Source organism: Nomascus leucogenys, chromosome 22a (genome assembly GCF_006542625.1).
Source record: "Nomascus leucogenys isolate Asia chromosome 22a, Asia_NLE_v1, whole genome shotgun sequence".
In the NCBI taxonomy this organism is placed as follows: Eukaryota; Metazoa; Chordata; class Mammalia; order Primates; family Hylobatidae; genus Nomascus; species Nomascus leucogenys.
This window is the reverse complement of record NC_044402.1, coordinates 58820889-58838880: the sequence shown is the minus strand read 5'-3', so window position 1 is coordinate 58838880 and position 17992 is coordinate 58820889. Positions and strand designations below refer to the sequence as shown.

Genomic DNA, 17992 nt, shown 5'->3' with positions numbered 1-17992 from the left:
GGGTTAAAGTAGTTAAAGTATACTACCATTGTATTTAAAAGGTTTAACTATCTTGCCACTGCTTATCTCATCTCCTTGGGCTTATTATTATTATTTACTAGGTATCCCTCTATTTGGAATATGCAACAAAGTCTGAGGAAAGGCAGAGACTGTGAAAAGTGATGGGGAAAAGGAGACCCAGACAAAAGGGAAAACTGAAGTAACACCTTTCTGGAATATTTGTCACAATGAAGAACTCTAATACCTCTGATTACAGGGAACATGACCGGGTACACTTAGGGCCATTATAGATGTTAATGTCTTAGGCTTTTAAAACACACACACACACACACACACAATAATGGCAACATTAATTGCTTAACCAACTGAGCTGACACTTAATATTTCTCTTTGTAAATGCATATTAAACAAACTGCGAGCAATCAAGTAAATCAAAGTGAGTGTGACACCCATCATTTGAGTTTATAACAAGGAGGATATATAGGAAGACTGCTTTTTCTAAGAAAGACAACACGTTCCCTTTTTCATACGACGTATTTCAAGTGATGACAGTCATCTTCGCAGACATAAAAATGCAGAGCAATCAAACCTTGTTTGATTAACTCAATGTGAACATAATGCATCCACATTTAATGTGGATACCTTAATGTGGGTACCTTGTACCCACTGAAGCCAGGGAGGTGGAGGCGGGTGAGATCACCAAAAGAGGGAACAGAGTGAGAGAAATAGAGAGCTGAGGATAACACATAAGGAGTAAGGAGAGCTGACATTTAGAAGGCAAAAGGGAGGGCAGGAGTGAACGTGAGACAATACCATGAGTGTAACCCCACAGAGGACAAAGAAGGAAAGTTCTGCAAAGGTCACAGAGGGTTCCTGTAAAGAGAGGTTTTAGGGCAGTTGCAGAATTGGAAACACAGTTGTAAGGAGCTGAGGAGTCTGAAGAGGTGAAAATAACAAGAGCAAAGCAATGTTTTGAGAAGTACAGCAGTGAAAGAAAGAAAATATCTGAGATAATGGTTAACAGGAGTTAGGATTATATTTATTTTACCTGGTGTTCTGCAATGAGTGCTTTCACCTCTTCGATCTCCTGGGGGATGACTTCTTTATCCTTATCAGTAAGTGTAGTTTCAGCCCATTGCAACCAAGCCAGCAAAGCTTCCAACAATTCCTGTTTGGCAATAAGCCCAGCCAGAGCACTTGCTAATCTCTGCTGATGTTGCTTTGCCCAGGCCAGCACCTGTCAGAGAAACAGAAATTTCTCTGAATTTCCTCCAACTTAGTAAAATAATTGCAGTGATGTAAAATAAATAAATTTTAAATGAAAATTAGGATCATCCTGAGCTAGACCCATAATGCTTCTGGTCTTTTTAGATTCCATTAGTGGCATCAAGATCTGGCTTGAGGAGGACATGAGAGCCCACGATGATGTTCATCATCTTCAGAATTTAAAGATGCATGTCAATCACTCAGGCTTCCTTTTGCTTTCTAATTTGAGTTCAAATATGCATTCTCTGAAGGATCAGGTAAGCTTACTCCATGTGGCACAGAGTAGACATGTAAAAAGCTAAGATATTGGCAGGGCGCGGTGGCTCACGCCTGTAATCCCAGCACCTTGGGAGGCTGAGGTGGGCGGATCACGAGGTCAGGACTTCAAGACCAGCCTGACCAACCTGGTGAAACCATCTCTACTAAAAATACAAAAAAATTAGCTGGGCATGGTGACACGTGCCTATAATCCCAGCTACTCGGGAGGCTGAGGCAGAGGAACTGCTTGAACCTGGGAGGCAGAGGTTGCAGTGAGCCGAGATCACGCTACTGCACTCCAGCCTGGGCAATACATCGAGACTCCGTCAAAAAAAAAAAAAAAAAAAAAAAAAAAAAGCTACGATATTAAATACAGAATTAATTCACTTTATGTATATCAATTCACTCCACCAGTATATACTGCTCTGAAACACCATCCAACTGCTGGATTATTCAACAGAAACAATGTGGAAGGAGGCCAAAATGTTATACAGTGTACTAAATATTTGCCTTCTAATTTTCCAGGGACATAGCTGCAAAATTTCTTTGAGCTTTTAAAGAAAAGCAAATTTCAGAGATTGTAATGCATACAAGAAGCATATTTAAAAGAACATTTTCTATGTAGAGGTCTCATTTTCCCATGGCCATAAGTGCATCTTAATTCCTGAAATTTCCCACACCCCTCAACTCTCAAAGCTATTGCTACTCTGAAGATTATCTGAGACACACTGACCTCCTCAAACCTCGCCCGGATGATTGTTATCCAGTGCTTAATGGTAGTGATGGAGTCGGGGTGGCAGATAGCCAAAACGGTGTCGCCCATAGTGGTGGCTTTATTTAGTTCAGCTCTCTTTTCTTCCAGTTTCTTCATGAATTCCTACAGCAGAAACAAAGACTTCAATTAACTGTTGGCATTGGCTGAAAACAAAACTCTGGTGACATTTGTTTGACTGCCAGAATTAAACAAATAAACAAAAACTTCAATTGGTTTATTCACAGTGAAAATCATCTACTAATTGGGGAGGAAAAGGGGACAAAACAGAAAACAAAGTACTTTCTAATATGTACTTCAAAATACAAGTACAGTCATCTCTTGGAATCCAAGGGGAGTTGGTTCCAGGATACCGTGCATAATAAAATCCAATGACGCTCAAGTCCCTGATATAAAATGATGTAGTATTTGCATATGACCTAAGTACATCCTCCCCATATGCTTCATATCATCTCTAGATTACTACTAATACCTAATACAATGGAAATCATTGTAAAAAGTTGTTATACTGTATTGTTTAGGGAATAATGACAAGGAAAAAAGTGTGTATATCTTCAGTACAGATGCAACCATCCATTTTATTTTTGAATATTTTTAACCATTTTATTTTTGAATATATGGATACAGAGGGCCAACTTTATAGGATATTTCATGCTTTAAAAACTGTATTATACAAAAAATAACTCTCCCAAATTTAGATATAATTATATTATTAATGGAGAATAGCATTGGGAGAGACAGTATTACTAGAGATAGAAACAATATTGATTGACCAAAAATAAGTTCTAATAAATAAGATAAGGAGGTTAATATTTAAAATAGCATTAACTATGCCAGGAAATATAGGAGCATGAATAAAAAAGTACAAAGTAGACAGAAGCCTGGGTAAGGAAAGATAAATGTTTGGGAGTATGGGAGAGAGGGCCCAAAGTGTCTATGCAGTAAAAAGTGAAGGGGAGGTTGGAGAGAGTGAGCCTGACAGCACGTCAGCCCATGTGAGAACTGTCCCTTTAAAATGCCAGTAAGAGCCACTCTCCTCTGTTCTGGCAGTTCTAGCCAGTCTCTGTGAGCAAGCAGAATGAACAAAGCCTTGACATCCTCAAGGATGATCTTTCAAATAAATGTTTTACAAATGTCGCACATACTGAATTGTACTTTCTACCATCGGAACTATATCCATAGATACACAGACCACAGAACTCTGAAAATGTGATTACAAAATGAGAATCTTTGCCCTTAAAAATGTGACACGCTTCCAAAATCTCATATAGAATGTTAGAGATCTGCAAACACCCCAGTCTCTCTGGACACCTGCACCAAGAGCGATTACTTGATTATACAGTGAGTGCCAGAGGCCACAGACATCGATGATGCCCATGCTACTCACACTATGTGAACGGGGGTGTTCACTTTGAAATATAGGTGTTTTACTATAAAAGTACTACAAGAAAACCTAGAAAAAACTCTTCTGGACATCGGCCTAGGCAAAGAGTTTATGACAAAGATACCAAAAGCAAATGTGACAAAAACAAATATAGACAAATGGGACTTAATTAAATAAAAAAGCTTCTGCACAGCAAAAGATGGAATCAACAGAGTAAACAGTTAACCTACAGAATGGGAGAAAATATTTGCAAATCATGCCTCTGAAAAAAGACTAATATCCAAAATCTGCAAGGAACTCAAACAACTCACAAGAAAACAACAAACAACTCCATTGAAAACTGGGAAAAAGACATGAACAGACATTTCTCAAAAGAAGAAATACAAGCATACAAGCAGCCAACAAACACATGAAAAGTGTTCAACATCACTAATTATCAGAGATTCACAAATTAAAGCCACCCTGAGATATCATATTACACAAGTCAGAATGACTATTATTAAAAAGTGAAAAAACAACAAATGATGTGGATGCTGAGAAAAGGGAGTGCTTATACACTGTTGGTGGGAATATAAATTAGTTCAACGTCTATGAAAAACAGTATGAAAATATTTCAAAAAACTAAAATTAGAACTACCATTTGACCCAGCAATTCCACTACTCGGTATCTACCCAAAGGAAAAGAAATCATTATATCAAAAAGACAACAGCACTCATATGTTCATTCCAGCACTATTCACAACACCAAAGTCACAGAACCAACCTAAGTGTCCATCAACAGCTGATTGGATTAAAAAAATGTGGTACATATATACCATGGAATACTATGCAGCCATAAAAAAGAATGAAATCATGTACTTTGCAGCAACATGCATGGAGTGGGAAGGCATTATCCTAAGTGAAGTAACTCAAACAGAAAATCAAATATCACATGTTCTCATGTATAAATGGGAGCCAAACAACGGGCGCACATGGACATAAAGATGGAAATAATAGACACTGAGGACTCCAAAAAGCACAGAGGGTACAAGGGGCCTGAGAGTTGAAACATTACCTATTGGGTACAGTGTTTAACATTTGGATGACTGGTACAAAACAAGTCCAGTCCCTACTATTACTCAATATACTCATGTAGCAAACATGTACATGTACTCTCTGAATTTAAATTTATATGATATGTTTGTATGTTTTACTCTAATATAAGTGGCCTTTTGTTTTAACCTCTGTGAAGCAGCTCTGTGTCATACCTCCTACTCTGGCATTTTGCTATATTAAGACTGTTCGGTCCACAAGATTAAAAGACTGTGTTTTATTCATTTTTGTGTTTCTGGTAATTGGTTCAAAAGAGTTGTGATTTACTGAATAAATGCTTTTTAGACCTTTTATTTACAAGTTTACTATAATGGAGTCAACGTTCAATTGACAGCACACTCTGATAACACCTACTTTTTAAATATCATAACTTAAAAAAATTTTCATTTTCCCAATACAGGATCCTCCTAAATGAAAAAAATTAAAAACTCCAACATTGTAAGGAAGATAAAAAAAATAGGTTAATCTAACATCTGTGTTTCCCCCAGAGAACAGTTGATACAAATAATGCACTTTCAATCACTTCTACACCTAGAGGAGCCAAGGTTATACCTAGAATTTGGTGGACTGGACTGTCAACATTCCACTGAATTCTATGCCCTTCCAACTTAGTCTGAACCTTACCTTACCGGTTTGTTCTCATGTGGGAAAGCTTGACATTTTTAGAAACTGGATATACTAAGAATAAGAAGTCTCTAGTCCTGGTGTTAAGAAATTAAATATTCTGTTTTTCTTTGATTGGTGAATGGTGAATGTATGAAGGGAAGCAGAGGAGATGGAAAAGAATGAATAGTGTTACTGCAAAATATTATTAAGAAATGTTTTATAAAATTACAGGTAATTTTATGCTATTTAAAAATAATTTGTTGTAAAAGCCACTACCCCTGCTCTGGATACTTGCCTTCTGGAGGTTTCCTGGTCCTGCTATGAGAGTGGTGATACCACAAATAGGCTCCTTTCTGTAGGGTGTTAGATATGCACAATGGGCTTTAAAGTGGTGTCCAGCAAACATTTATTGCTACTCTGAGACCCAAACCTAAGTATGTTAATGGAACTCAATGCTGGCTGATGGTAAGCCCACAGTAATATAATATAAACTACATTTTCAAAATACTGAACTGACTCAAAAATTTATAATAAATTTGATGTAATTGTCTTCTTCTTATATTCTAGCTTCAAATTTAAACGGTGTATATAATATATAGCATTTCATTCTTCCAGAAAATGCTATGCAAGCTTGTACCACTTTTTAAATGACATGGCAGTATTTCACTCCTATAGATTCAGCAACCCATCTTTGATAGAGGGTATTAACATAACAAGTCTCTACACATGATGTAATCCATGCTACACTAGAATTAATGATGTATTTCCAGCCTGACCTCAAAAGACAAAGTTATTTACTGGTGTTTAAAATATCCTTTAAAGTTAATAGGAAATACTGACGTCAACACTACATTGAGCGTTACCATTTCAAATTCTTGACTTTTTGAGGCAAAGGTTAAAAAACATCTGTTAAGAGATATTTGGATCACTCTCTGAAGGGTTTTGGCAAGTTTCATGCATTGCCGCAGGAAAGATCTTGATCTGAAAACTCAATAGCCAGATTTAGACTTGGTTAGTTATTCAATAGAATATTGGCTTATGGAATTCATTTTTAAAATTTTTAATGTATACTATAGGTTACTTCTAAAAAGGATTTAAAAGGCTCTTGATTAAAAACAGAAGCAGCAGAGGCTTAAAAATAGATTTAAAGATGAGTTATTAAATTACCTGTGTGTCTTGTTTACAAAGGGCAAAATTACTAATTTACCATCCTACGGGTATAATTTTATAAATGCCAAACTGCTCATTAAAGAAGTTTTATTTTTGAAACCCACATAATAACTGCAACAATCTTGACCAATTTTGGTCAAAAGCCAAAAAGCCTAGATAAGTCAATATGCTTCCTTGAGATAGGAAACAGAGTAACTACCTTCCCTAAAAAGGAAACATAAAAAGACAGGTACACATACGTGTGTGGGTGCACAGGGACATACACATGTAAGCAATGTGGACAGAAGTACACTCTCAAATGTACCAGGTGTTTAAGTATTTCTCAGGAAGGAAAATATTCATGCAGTTGATATTTGTAATCACGAGTCTATTTTCCCTGCTTTAATTTTCTAATTTAGCTTTACTTAGCATTTATATATTACTCACTTTATGCTGATCAATGAGAGTCCGGAGAGCATCCTCATCATCTGGGAGGACACCATGGAAACGCAGGGTTTGCTCCGCCTCAGCCAGCCACTCCAAGAGGGCATGTACCACCGAGTGGAATTCCTCTGCCTAAGAGTTCACACACACACACACACACACCCCAAACAAAATTCCCAAATATGCCTGTTAGCACAATTTACAAAACTGTATAGTGGATTCATCCCTTCAATGAAAAAAAAAAGTTTTAAATTTAAATTGCTTCATTACTCCCATTAAGAAGAGATATACATATTTTATAAGAAAACACTTAATACATAAAAAAGCCTATATGAAGAAAACTTTACCACTTTAACAACTTGATTTTAGATGAATGGCAGTCCATCATACTTCCAAGCTGAGACATTAATCAAGCAGCACTTCTGTGTGAAGATTAGAATGCCTCCCTCTAGCAGTAATTTAACTTCATGGGGGAGGGTGGGAGAAGGATCAAGGCAATGATGCTACTAGAACTTCCTTCTTCAGACTGTCCTGACTGAGACACGAGGGCCTCACAATTTTTTACTAGAATAGTTCTTGTTGAGGTTTCAATACTTTTCCCATTACACCCAGCTCTCATTTACATGGTTTTTACCTGACGCAGGGCTGCTTCTAACCGTGTTTGCTTTGATATGGAAAGTGCACACACGGTCTCCCAGCGTGTGCTTAATTCCTGCATCTGGACCTTGACCCAGGAAGAGTCATCCCGACTGCCTTCTATGAGTTCTCGGGCTGAGCGCTTCAGGGCCTGCACACTGCTGGTCCTCTTCCCCAACTCTTTTTGGAAGGCCTAAGAAGACCATATTTTGAAAAATTAATTTTATTTACAAAACCAAAACAGCAACACATACTGTTTGAGATATATATGTGCACATAACATCATGTACAGATATCTAAGACCTACAGTTTAATAACCATATTTCTGGCAGCATCTTCATAAGATAAATGACACACTGCTCCTATTTGAGCACCATCAAGAACAGTCTTGTATAAATTTGTTCAGTCCTGTCACATTCTCATGAGAAAACAAGGTAAGATTACCTTATTTTAAAATGACATATTGGATTTAAATAATGGCAGCCAGCCTTCTTTATTTCAATTTCATAAAACAACACATCAAATTCCTTTTTTTAATGATTCTTTAATATGGTGTCCCAATTCCTCTCAGATCACCAGTGTGAATGTCAAGTGGATGCTGGCTTTGGCACTACTCTAAGAGATGTATCTAAGAAGCCAACAGAGGACTAAGCAATCTTGATGTGTGTACCACGGATGTCTTAGAGATAATGGCAGGGAATTCCACAGGAGTTGGCAGATGGTCTTTTATTCCTATAACACTCCTTGGTCTTTCATAATAACTTAGGTACTAACTCATAATGTCAAATTTTAGAGGCTTAAATCCTTGTCTTTCACCTTAGAGGAAAAGCTTCTGGGTTTTTTTTTGTTTTTTTTTTTTCCTGCCTAATTTTGACAAACTTTGATGTGCCAGGAATTAAATTCATTTATTTTGGCCACAGACTGATCTAAGAAGTGAGCCCAGTGCTCTTTATTTTTGATCCAAGAGTCTGTGTATGCAACTAGATGTTTCAAACATTAATAACCAACATTCTGTCACAATAAAATTAATGTGTTTTAAAAAAAATCATCATAAATGAATATTACCATTTGGCCATATCTACAGGTTTCTATTCTGATACTCAGATCATTCACAAAAGTGAGCCTATCACAAAAGTGGTTATTTGACTGATTCAACTCTAACAGTTATAAATGAGATGTGCCTGCAGAAAGATACAAACACACACGTATACACCAATACACACATTCACACACACGTAAACACACATGCAAATGGTATAGTATCTAAATATCCCATTTATGATAGGACTAGTCCAATAGTTTTCAGAAGACTTTCCAAAGCATTTTGCATACTTGAACTTCTTGAGCCTTCCAGTTGTATTACTAATGCCAAATGATTAATTCATTCTTGATGACCTTTAATATATAAAAGATCTGGCAATTACCTAGAGTAGTAAATATTTAGACAGTGAGCTTACAGAAATGGCATTTATGTAAAAAGTAACATTACGCTATTCATTACTCATTGAATAAATGCAGAAAATAGAGAAGTCTGTATTAACCATACACAAAACATTTATTTCAATATAAGCAAAGCCATCTGATTTTTAAATTTTTAACTTTTGTAGACCTGACCAATGTTCTTTATTTATTCTTTTATTTTAATTTAGTTTGTTTCACTTTTCAGGTGTAACAAACTCTCTTATGGGTATAATGATAGAATAGAAAGAAAAAGGGGAAAATAAATATGCAATAAGACTTTTAAAAAGAATGGTAAGATCAAAATAGCATAACCAATATAAAGAGAACATTATAAATGGAATAAGTTTTCTGAACTCAAATACTAGAGAGAAGAAATACAAGATGAATTCAAGTAGAGTGAGGTAAGATATTTTTGTATAAAGTCAACTCTGATACAACTATTCTACATTAGTACTATGCTTCATATTGTTTCCAAGGCTAAGTTGCTTTATATCATTTGATCATAATTTCGGACCTTACACTTAGTTGGACACCTTGAATATTACCTTTGATTTACATGACATGACAGTTTTACATATATATCAGGAGATTTCAAGGAAGCCAGTTTTCTTGAAGTAAATAATAATCAAATCCCTTATAGCACAAGCTGCTGACTCATAAATTGCTATAATTCAAGGGGCAAGGTTAAAACAGTTTTGGTTTGGTATTTTTAAAAGCAGTTGGTCATGACCACCATGGATCATGTCACAAATCTACACACTTATGCAATGACTTAGTGTCAGGTCACTGAATGAATGATTTTAAATTTTATTACATAATTGTTTAAGTGCATAACTAAAGATAGTAAAACATTCTTGAAATCTGTTTTAAAGCACCAGAGAATGAAATCACTTTCCAAATTCTAAAAAGGTTTTAGATCTGGTAATTAAAAACAAAAGTATTTCACTGACACTAAATAATATTTCCCCATCACTTTTAAAGTTTGCTTCCAGGTTCTGCTCAAACGGATACATATTTCAACAATAAAGACTATTATGTAGTATGACCTATAGTCTTCAGATTTTAAAAGGCTAATTTAAATGGTTTACATTTCCTTGTACACTCAGAATAATCAAACAAGATAAAATAAAATGTCCCAGATAACAATACCTTGTGATTATCGATCAGATTCATCACTAAATCAATGTCTCCATGAACAGGCTGGTCTTCTGCCAGCTGGGGTTCAACTCTATATAACCAATCAATGAGAGCCTGTAGGGCATCTGTGAATTGTCCAGAAAATAACAGGGCTTCCTCCAATTTGTTTTGTCTAGGGAAAAAGGTAGAAAAATTGATCCTTGCAACAAAAAACGTCACTCATATATCTGAACATCTAAAATTAATTGATGAAGGTTGAGTGGTACTCAAGAGGAAGAGCAGTATATTGGTATTCACTGTTGTTTCTTTGCTCTTCTTAGGAAAAAGACAAAACTTTTCTAAACTTTCTTTCTTATTCCTTAAATACATGGCATCTGTTCCAGGAAAATTCCCACCTTTGGAAACCATGGACCCTTCATGTTTCTTCATAAAAATAAGCCTTTTAAACTGTTCAAATATTTTTAAAATTTTGTTTTAGATTATCAGGCAGTAAACTTGACATTTTTTGGTATACACTTCTATACATTTTAACACATGTATAGATTCACGGAACCATCACCACAATCAAGATCCAGAATAGTTCAACCATCCCAAAAATCTTCCTTGTGCTGTCTCTTTATAGACACGCCCTTCCCCCATCTTCAAACCCCTAGCATTCATTGATCCGTTTGTCAGGACTTTATTTTTTTGTCTTTTCAAAAAATCTTGTAAATAAAACCATGCAAATAACACTGGAAAAGGTATGTAACATTTTGTGGCTGAGGAATTTAAGATTTTTTCAAAACTAATGTGACAAAAACTTACTGTGAGTTCCCTAGAACTGAATATAATCTATTTAATCTTGATACTGACAAAAATCATTAAGATTAAGGATCAACGGGAAAATTTGGAAACATGTACAATATATTTGAACTCTACTACTATTGTACCCAATTAAATACTTAAAATTTTTGAAATATGTCTTGGGTTTTCGTGGAAATGTAATGAGAAAGAGGGAGATCAGAAAGGGGTAGATGGAGTTGGAAAGAAATGCTGGGGCCAGATCAGTGGTACCTTGCATGTCACATTAAGAAGCCTGTGTTTCAATGCATGCCCAGTAGCAAGTCACCAAATATGGAGGAGGGGAATGACAAGATTCCATTTACATTTTTAAAAGACTATCCAGTAGTTATGTAGAAATTAAGTCAAAGAAGTGATAAAAGTGGACATGGGAAGACGAGTCAGAAGCAGTGGGTGTAGTCAAGTCTGAGATGGCAGAAGCTTGGACAATGATATCACTTCTTATTGTAATGAGTAGTTAAAAATAATGAATAGCAAAGCCTTCTCAATGCAAGTGCTATGTGTGTGGGATACTTCGGACAAGCAGAAGTTCCTCAGGCAAAGGAAACATTTAAGGTTCCTGAAATGTCCCCGCAAAGCACCATTACTGTATTTGAAAGAGGTCTACAGAGTAACCAAACTATCTTAAAGAACATTTTACCTTTCCACAGATTTTCCACATATGGTATCCCATTTGTCTCTGAGTTCACTCAGCATGTCATCCAGTTTCAGGTTGTCATCAGCCAGGGAGGTTTTCTCCTTGAGAGAACGTCCAGTCCTGTTGGTGGTGTCATAGACAGCATGCTTGGCTCCCAGTGATTTTTGAAACTCCTGAATATTTAACAAGAAAAGAATGTGAATTTCTTCTTGGGACTAATAAATAGGTAAGAGGCATTAACAGAGGCATCCCTAACAAATGGAGATGAATTATAGATGCTTCCTGACTTATAATGACTTGACTTGGGATTTTTTGACTTTACCATGGTACGAAAGCCATAGGGATTCAGTAGAAACCATACTTCAGTCACCTATTCAATAAAGTACCTAAGATATTCAATACTTTATTATAGAAACAGGTTTTGTGTTAGATGATCTTGTCCTATTGTAAGCTAATGTTAGGTGTATTAAATGCATTTTTTAATTTACCATATTTTCAACTTACAGAGGGTTATGGGATAAAAACCCATCGTAAGTTGAGGAGCATCTGTATGGTCTTTCTACATAACTCAATCGTAAGCTTTTATAGAGCAGGGACGTTGTCTTTGTAGGCCTCTCATTATCATCTTACACCTAGTAGATGTTTATAAATATTCAATAGGAAGAGTAGAAAGAATAACTGCTACTGAATATACAATAGCAGGAATGAGAACAAAGAAAGGTCAACTTAATGGGAAGCCTACAAACTCACAAAATATAATGGAAACATTAATACAGTGATTCTCAATCCTTGTAGCAAATCTAAAATTACCCTAGATAGTAAAATACTATGCAAATGTACACTTTTCTAAAACAATCTCAAGGTTATAATTACCTAAGAAGTTTTTACTGCCTTTAAAAGCTACATACTTTAAAATGTTTTAATATGACTAAATTATTTAATTTGTCATGGGTAATAGGCAACTACATCTGGAAATTTCTAAGTAATAGACAACACAATTACAATCACATTATTTCTACAGTTATCCATAAACTTTGTTTTCATATTATTCTAAACAGAATGCCAGTGTTATAGAATCATGGTATTGACAGAGATTTTCTTCACAAAGCAGATATACAAAAAATATTATGGTTGAATACAGGTCACTGTTGCCAAATAGAGACTCTAAAAAGGTAGATATTTATAGGACTCTCTAACTTTAATATGTAATATACTTTCATAAGACTACACGATACAACATCCACGTTCAAGTTCAAATAAAGCATTCCGTTTTGAGAAGGAAGCTCTCATTTCGCCATCAGAGGGGAAGGAAGGAAGGTGCTGTTCACTGTCACTGTGCTCCCAATATTGAATGTGGCAGCTCACAGGCAAAGGGTGCCAGCAGAGCAAGCCATTCATTAGCCCTCATCTGGCCAGGGAACAGATGCTCAATATGTTTCCTCCCATCCTTCTAATCATGACCTCCTAAGGTTAGACCCACTGATGGAAGCAGCCAACCTGTGTGAAGATGATGGCCAGGATTTCCTCCTGATGATGACAAATTTTATATCACCCCAATTTTTCCAGCCTTTTAAAATTATGTTTCAAGAGATAATTTATATGTACATGCCTAAAATTGTAAAACCCTTTGCGAGAATCACTCTCCTTTTACTCACATCCTCATCCTGATGGCTGGTGGGGTCACTTTATAAATAGAATTACATAAAAATCCAAATTCAAAAGAGCTGGGAAGGGTGGGAGGGAATGCTCTTTGAATGTCATGTGGAAGATATAAAATATGATAGGCATAGAAAAGGTAGAAAATATTTAAAAAACAATGTTTCTACATGCTTTTCTAATCTATATAAACATGTCTTTGGGTACCTTTGAGGTTGGGTGGAATTTTATATATGCACAAACACAATAAAATATTAATTTACAATTTAGGTACAGGCAACCAATTTCTTTCATTCTATTGTTTAAAAGAATCTGTATCGCAAAATATCTATTAATTTTTACTACAGAATTACCGTCAAGGTGCTATTTTGTCTGTCAAAGAAAGTACAGGAAAAGACAGCTATCAGGAAAAACTGAAATGCCAAAAACCACTACAAATCCTTTATATGTTTTAGATTGTAGAGGACTTCCATTTTTATTTTGTATGTTTTTCTTTTTAACAATTAACCTGGGAATCATTAGTGAAATGGTCACTGAAGAGTAAAGATATTGCAACATGACCAACAGGAAGAGCAATCGCTTTTAAATTTAATATAGGTTCACATTGGACCTATTATTTTTTCTTTAGTGATGAATAAACACGTGATGAAGTAAGGATTTTAAAGTGATCTTGAACTATATAATGAGACAATATGCTCATCCTAATTACAGACCCACCTTATGTTGTGCAAGTTGTGTTTTTATTTTGTCTGGATCATTTGCGATTTCCAGTTCAGAATCCAAAGACTTTTCTGACTCTTCTAGCCACTCCATAAGTTTACTCCAAGCTTCATGGAACTGGAAAGAAATTCACACCTTTGTCTGAAAACTTTTCAAGCATATTATACTTGAGATCTAGTACAGTTTTAAGACAGAGATTAATAGTAATGAAAATGCTGAAAATTATTATTTCAAAATTTCCACTGAAGAAGAAAAAAGTAATGCTTTCATCAGCAAATTACAAAAAAAGTCTTGATAATGCTTAGCATTTGTGGCTGTGCTCCACTGTCACTTTGTTTTAATTTATTCAACATATCAGCTCTAAAAGAGCCTAGAAAAAAGTTACGAAGCTCCAGAAAGAACTTCTTCCTAATACTTTCTTCTTGTTCAATAATTAACATAAACTCTCAGAAAATGTTTTGTATTTTTGTTGTTGCTGTTGTTTACTGCTGTCTGTTGACAGATCTGGGTTTACTTCTAGGGAATTTAATCCCTATGTTAAGAAAAAGGAACAAAAATGGGGAGGGGTAAGTATAAAGCTTGTAAATTGATTTTTTAAAGTAGCAAAAACAAGAGGCCATTGCATTCCTATTTAATGCAAAGATAGGTCAACATCATTATTGTTGCTATCAAAATCCTCAAACCAATGCCTATGCCTCACATATGGGTTTTATATGACTGAGCAGCCACAATATTTGGGTTCTAACAAAATGTTATATTCTCTTTGGCATCCATAACCTTGCAAACATTCTGGTACTATATCTATTTGATTTTGAGCACAGTTTCTTTTCTGTTTGTCATAAAGAACGAGCAGGTACTATTTTCTGATACAATTGTGAAACTGGTTATAAATTATTTGTCACAATAAGCTTAAGTGAACAGATACCTAACAAAAAATTTAGTAATCAAAATTAAATCTATTGTATACCAAAGCACATGAATAATGAAATAACAACAAGATATTTAACAATAAGAGCAGATTAAGGACACAGACTCACAAAACTGTAAGGGCTCTCTGGAGATCATCTCATTACAAACCTTCATATCCCTCTCACAACTTTAATCAATTTAAACATGGAAAAATGGAAACTAGAATAGATACATGAATTGTGAAAGTCAGAGAGGTATGATCAATATCTGAGCCAAAAACTGAGATACTAGAATAAGAAGAAATAAACAGTAGAAACAGCTAGTCAAGGTGTCAGGTAGTTTGACTCCAAATAATACCAGCTATAACAGTTGGATGGTAAGGTCAATGATACAAATGCACAAGTTCTGAGGCTGGTTCTGCTTTCAAAACTATTTTTAAGCCATATAAATAGAGGAAATGCTACACATTTGCACTAAAAACAGCAGCAAATATTTATAAAGTTAATTAGATAAAATGAGAAAATAAAATTGATTAAATCGAGAAAGGAGGAAAAAGATGAGCAACTGGCTACTGATATCCAAGAAACATTTATAAACTGATGTTCATAACTCAAGAAATGCCGGCGCTACACATGCTATTGCACCACATAATGTGGAGAGAAAACTGTCAGGCTGAGAATTAATACTGTCTTAAAGAAACATTAGAGACTGAGTCTATCCCAGTGACTCATTTGTAACACTGAACATTTCACGCCTCCCATTCAAAATGGGGTCTATGGTGTGTAATGCTATAACAATGCAATTTGTCATTTCTAAAGCCTTTAAACATTTGTACTGTTAGCATTAAACATTGAAACACTTGACTGCCATGACATCTTTTTGCATCACCCAACTGAGCCTAACTCCCCAAACAATGGGGTACAACACTAAGGCTAGAAAATTGTAGCTGACTGAAGCAAAAAGTAACTGTAAAATCCTCCTACAGTATTACACTAAATTTCTAGTAAAAATCAAAGATTTAAAAATATATACATTTGTCAAGCAAGATAGGTACATCTCTCTCTTCCATGGAGTACAAAGACACACAGAGACGCATAACTTTACCTGTTTGTGTTTAGTCTAGAATGGAATGTTAATAACAGGTAAAGGGAGTAAGGAGAGTTCTCCGTGAAATTTGTGAAATTCTCTAGATTAAAATTTTAAAGTGGCCCCAAAAGATTCAAAAAAATTAATTTCAAAGTGAGATGGAGCTCTATTATCTGCTCAAAATATTAGAGAAGAAATGAAGGTCTGTCAACAAGCGTTCAAAGAGGTGGGGAGTGTCGACCAACTCAGACAGAGAATCTGCCCCTTCAGAAAGCTGTTGGGAGGGCTCCATGTCTGGCTCTCAGCACTGATAGCTTGTGAAGAAAGTCTGGCTTAGGAACTAAACAAAAGGTAGCAATACAATGAAGTATGATGTCTCACTCTGATTATGAGAATGGAGGTCAAAAGGACAAAAGAAAAAGAAAACAAACCCAATAAAAAAAAAATTCTGAGCTTCTTTCTGGGCCTCGATGATAACAGCCTGTCTATGAAGGCAAGCTATAATCAGTCTTCTTAAGATTAGTCCCCAGGGGCTGAAATTGCTGCCAGGTCAAAAAGTGATGTCAGCATCCAAACTGAGGCCACAGCCCTTTTAGGAAAGAACCACCATGGCACCATGCCATGATTGTTAGGCCTAATACAGCCTGTGATAAAAGTACATCCATACCATATATTTCAACAGCTAGAAGTGATTCATTGACAAGTTCAGAGACTTTTTCTAAAGGGTTATTACCTGCTTGGCTCTCTTCCTCGCATCATCCAAAGATCTTCCTCTCTCTACCAGCCGCTGAACCACTTTTTCCCATCGACTTTGTACACTGATAAGTAGATTCTTGATTAGAACAACATCTTGTTTCTGACTAAAATATTTTAGGTGGGTTCCAGTTTTGTCCAGCTCTATTATCTGCTCGCGATGAGAATTTACTTCATTGGCAAAAACCTTTCCCAGAAAAAAAGGACATAAGTAGAAACAAATGAAAATCAGATCAATCTTAAAAATGCTTCTGGTGTCATAAACCTGAAATTGTTTTAAAGGACAAACGAAAGCTTTCAAAATACCAAATGCATGCTTTTGACTTTAAAAAGGCCTGCTGTCAGCCGGGTGCAGTGGCTCACGCCTCTGATCAGCACTTTTGGAGGCTGAGGCGGGCGGATCACTTGAGGTCAGGAGTTCAAGACTAGCCTGGCAAACATGGTGAAACTCCATCTCTACTAAAAATACAAAAATTAGCCAGGCATGCTGGTGGGCGCCTATAATCCCAGCTACCTGTGGGGAGGCTGAGGCACAAGAATCGCTTGAACCGGGAGGCAGAGGTTGTAGTGAGCCAAGATCACACCACTACAGTCCTGGACGACAGAGGAGTGAGACTCAGTCTCAAAAAAAAAAAAAAAAAGCCTGGTGTCTGAAAGGAGAATCCTATCTATTTGACTCACTACATACCTTGTGTTCATCAATTTGAAATAAGACTGTGTCCAAGATAAGACTTGGCCGAGAAGCTACATTCAGGGTCTGTTCAGCCTGAGTAAGCCAGTTGATGAAGTCTTGGAGAGAATTGTGGAACTCCATTGCCAAGTTGAGAGCCTCTTCCAGTTTAGTCTGCAAGGACAGATTGTTTAGTATGTGATGTTTAAGGGCCTTGGTTATTTTGTTTGTTTCAGTTTAAACATTCTCTGGCAGATTCCTTTCCTATCCCCACTTTATTTATGCATATCTATTAATATATTAACTAAATATCTTATAAATGTAATGGGCCTTACTAAAATACTGGCAAACCAAAACCCTTTAAGCCTAGTAAGCAGCATCTCACTGTAACTAAAAAAAAAAAAAAATTAATATATACTAAAGCATGTTTTTTGGAAATTAACCAAAGAACACAATTACTAAATTTAATCTGTGAAAAGAAAAGTTGACATTCATACAATTAATTTGGGGACTCAA

General features: G+C 35.8%; 1 protein-coding gene across 24 annotated transcripts in view; it reads right to left on the bottom strand.

Moving 5' to 3' along the window:
• Positions 1-17992, bottom strand: part of DST (dystonin) — a 492147-nt gene that overhangs the window by 17369 nt on the left and 456786 nt on the right. For all 24 annotated transcript variants that reach the window (XM_030802620.1, XM_030802603.1, XM_030802607.1 and 21 more), the window contains 9 exons: positions 17495-17650; positions 16787-16993; positions 14056-14175; positions 11686-11855; positions 10218-10377; positions 7606-7800; positions 6975-7103; positions 2258-2401; positions 1049-1237 (listed from right to left, as the gene is read on the bottom strand). In XM_030802620.1, coding sequence (XP_030658480.1) covers positions 1049-1237; positions 2258-2401; positions 6975-7103; positions 7606-7800; positions 10218-10377; positions 11686-11855; positions 14056-14175; positions 16787-16993; positions 17495-17650 — 1470 coding nt within the window. The remainder of the gene's footprint in view (positions 1-1048; positions 1238-2257; positions 2402-6974; positions 7104-7605; positions 7801-10217; positions 10378-11685; positions 11856-14055; positions 14176-16786; positions 16994-17494; positions 17651-17992) is intronic.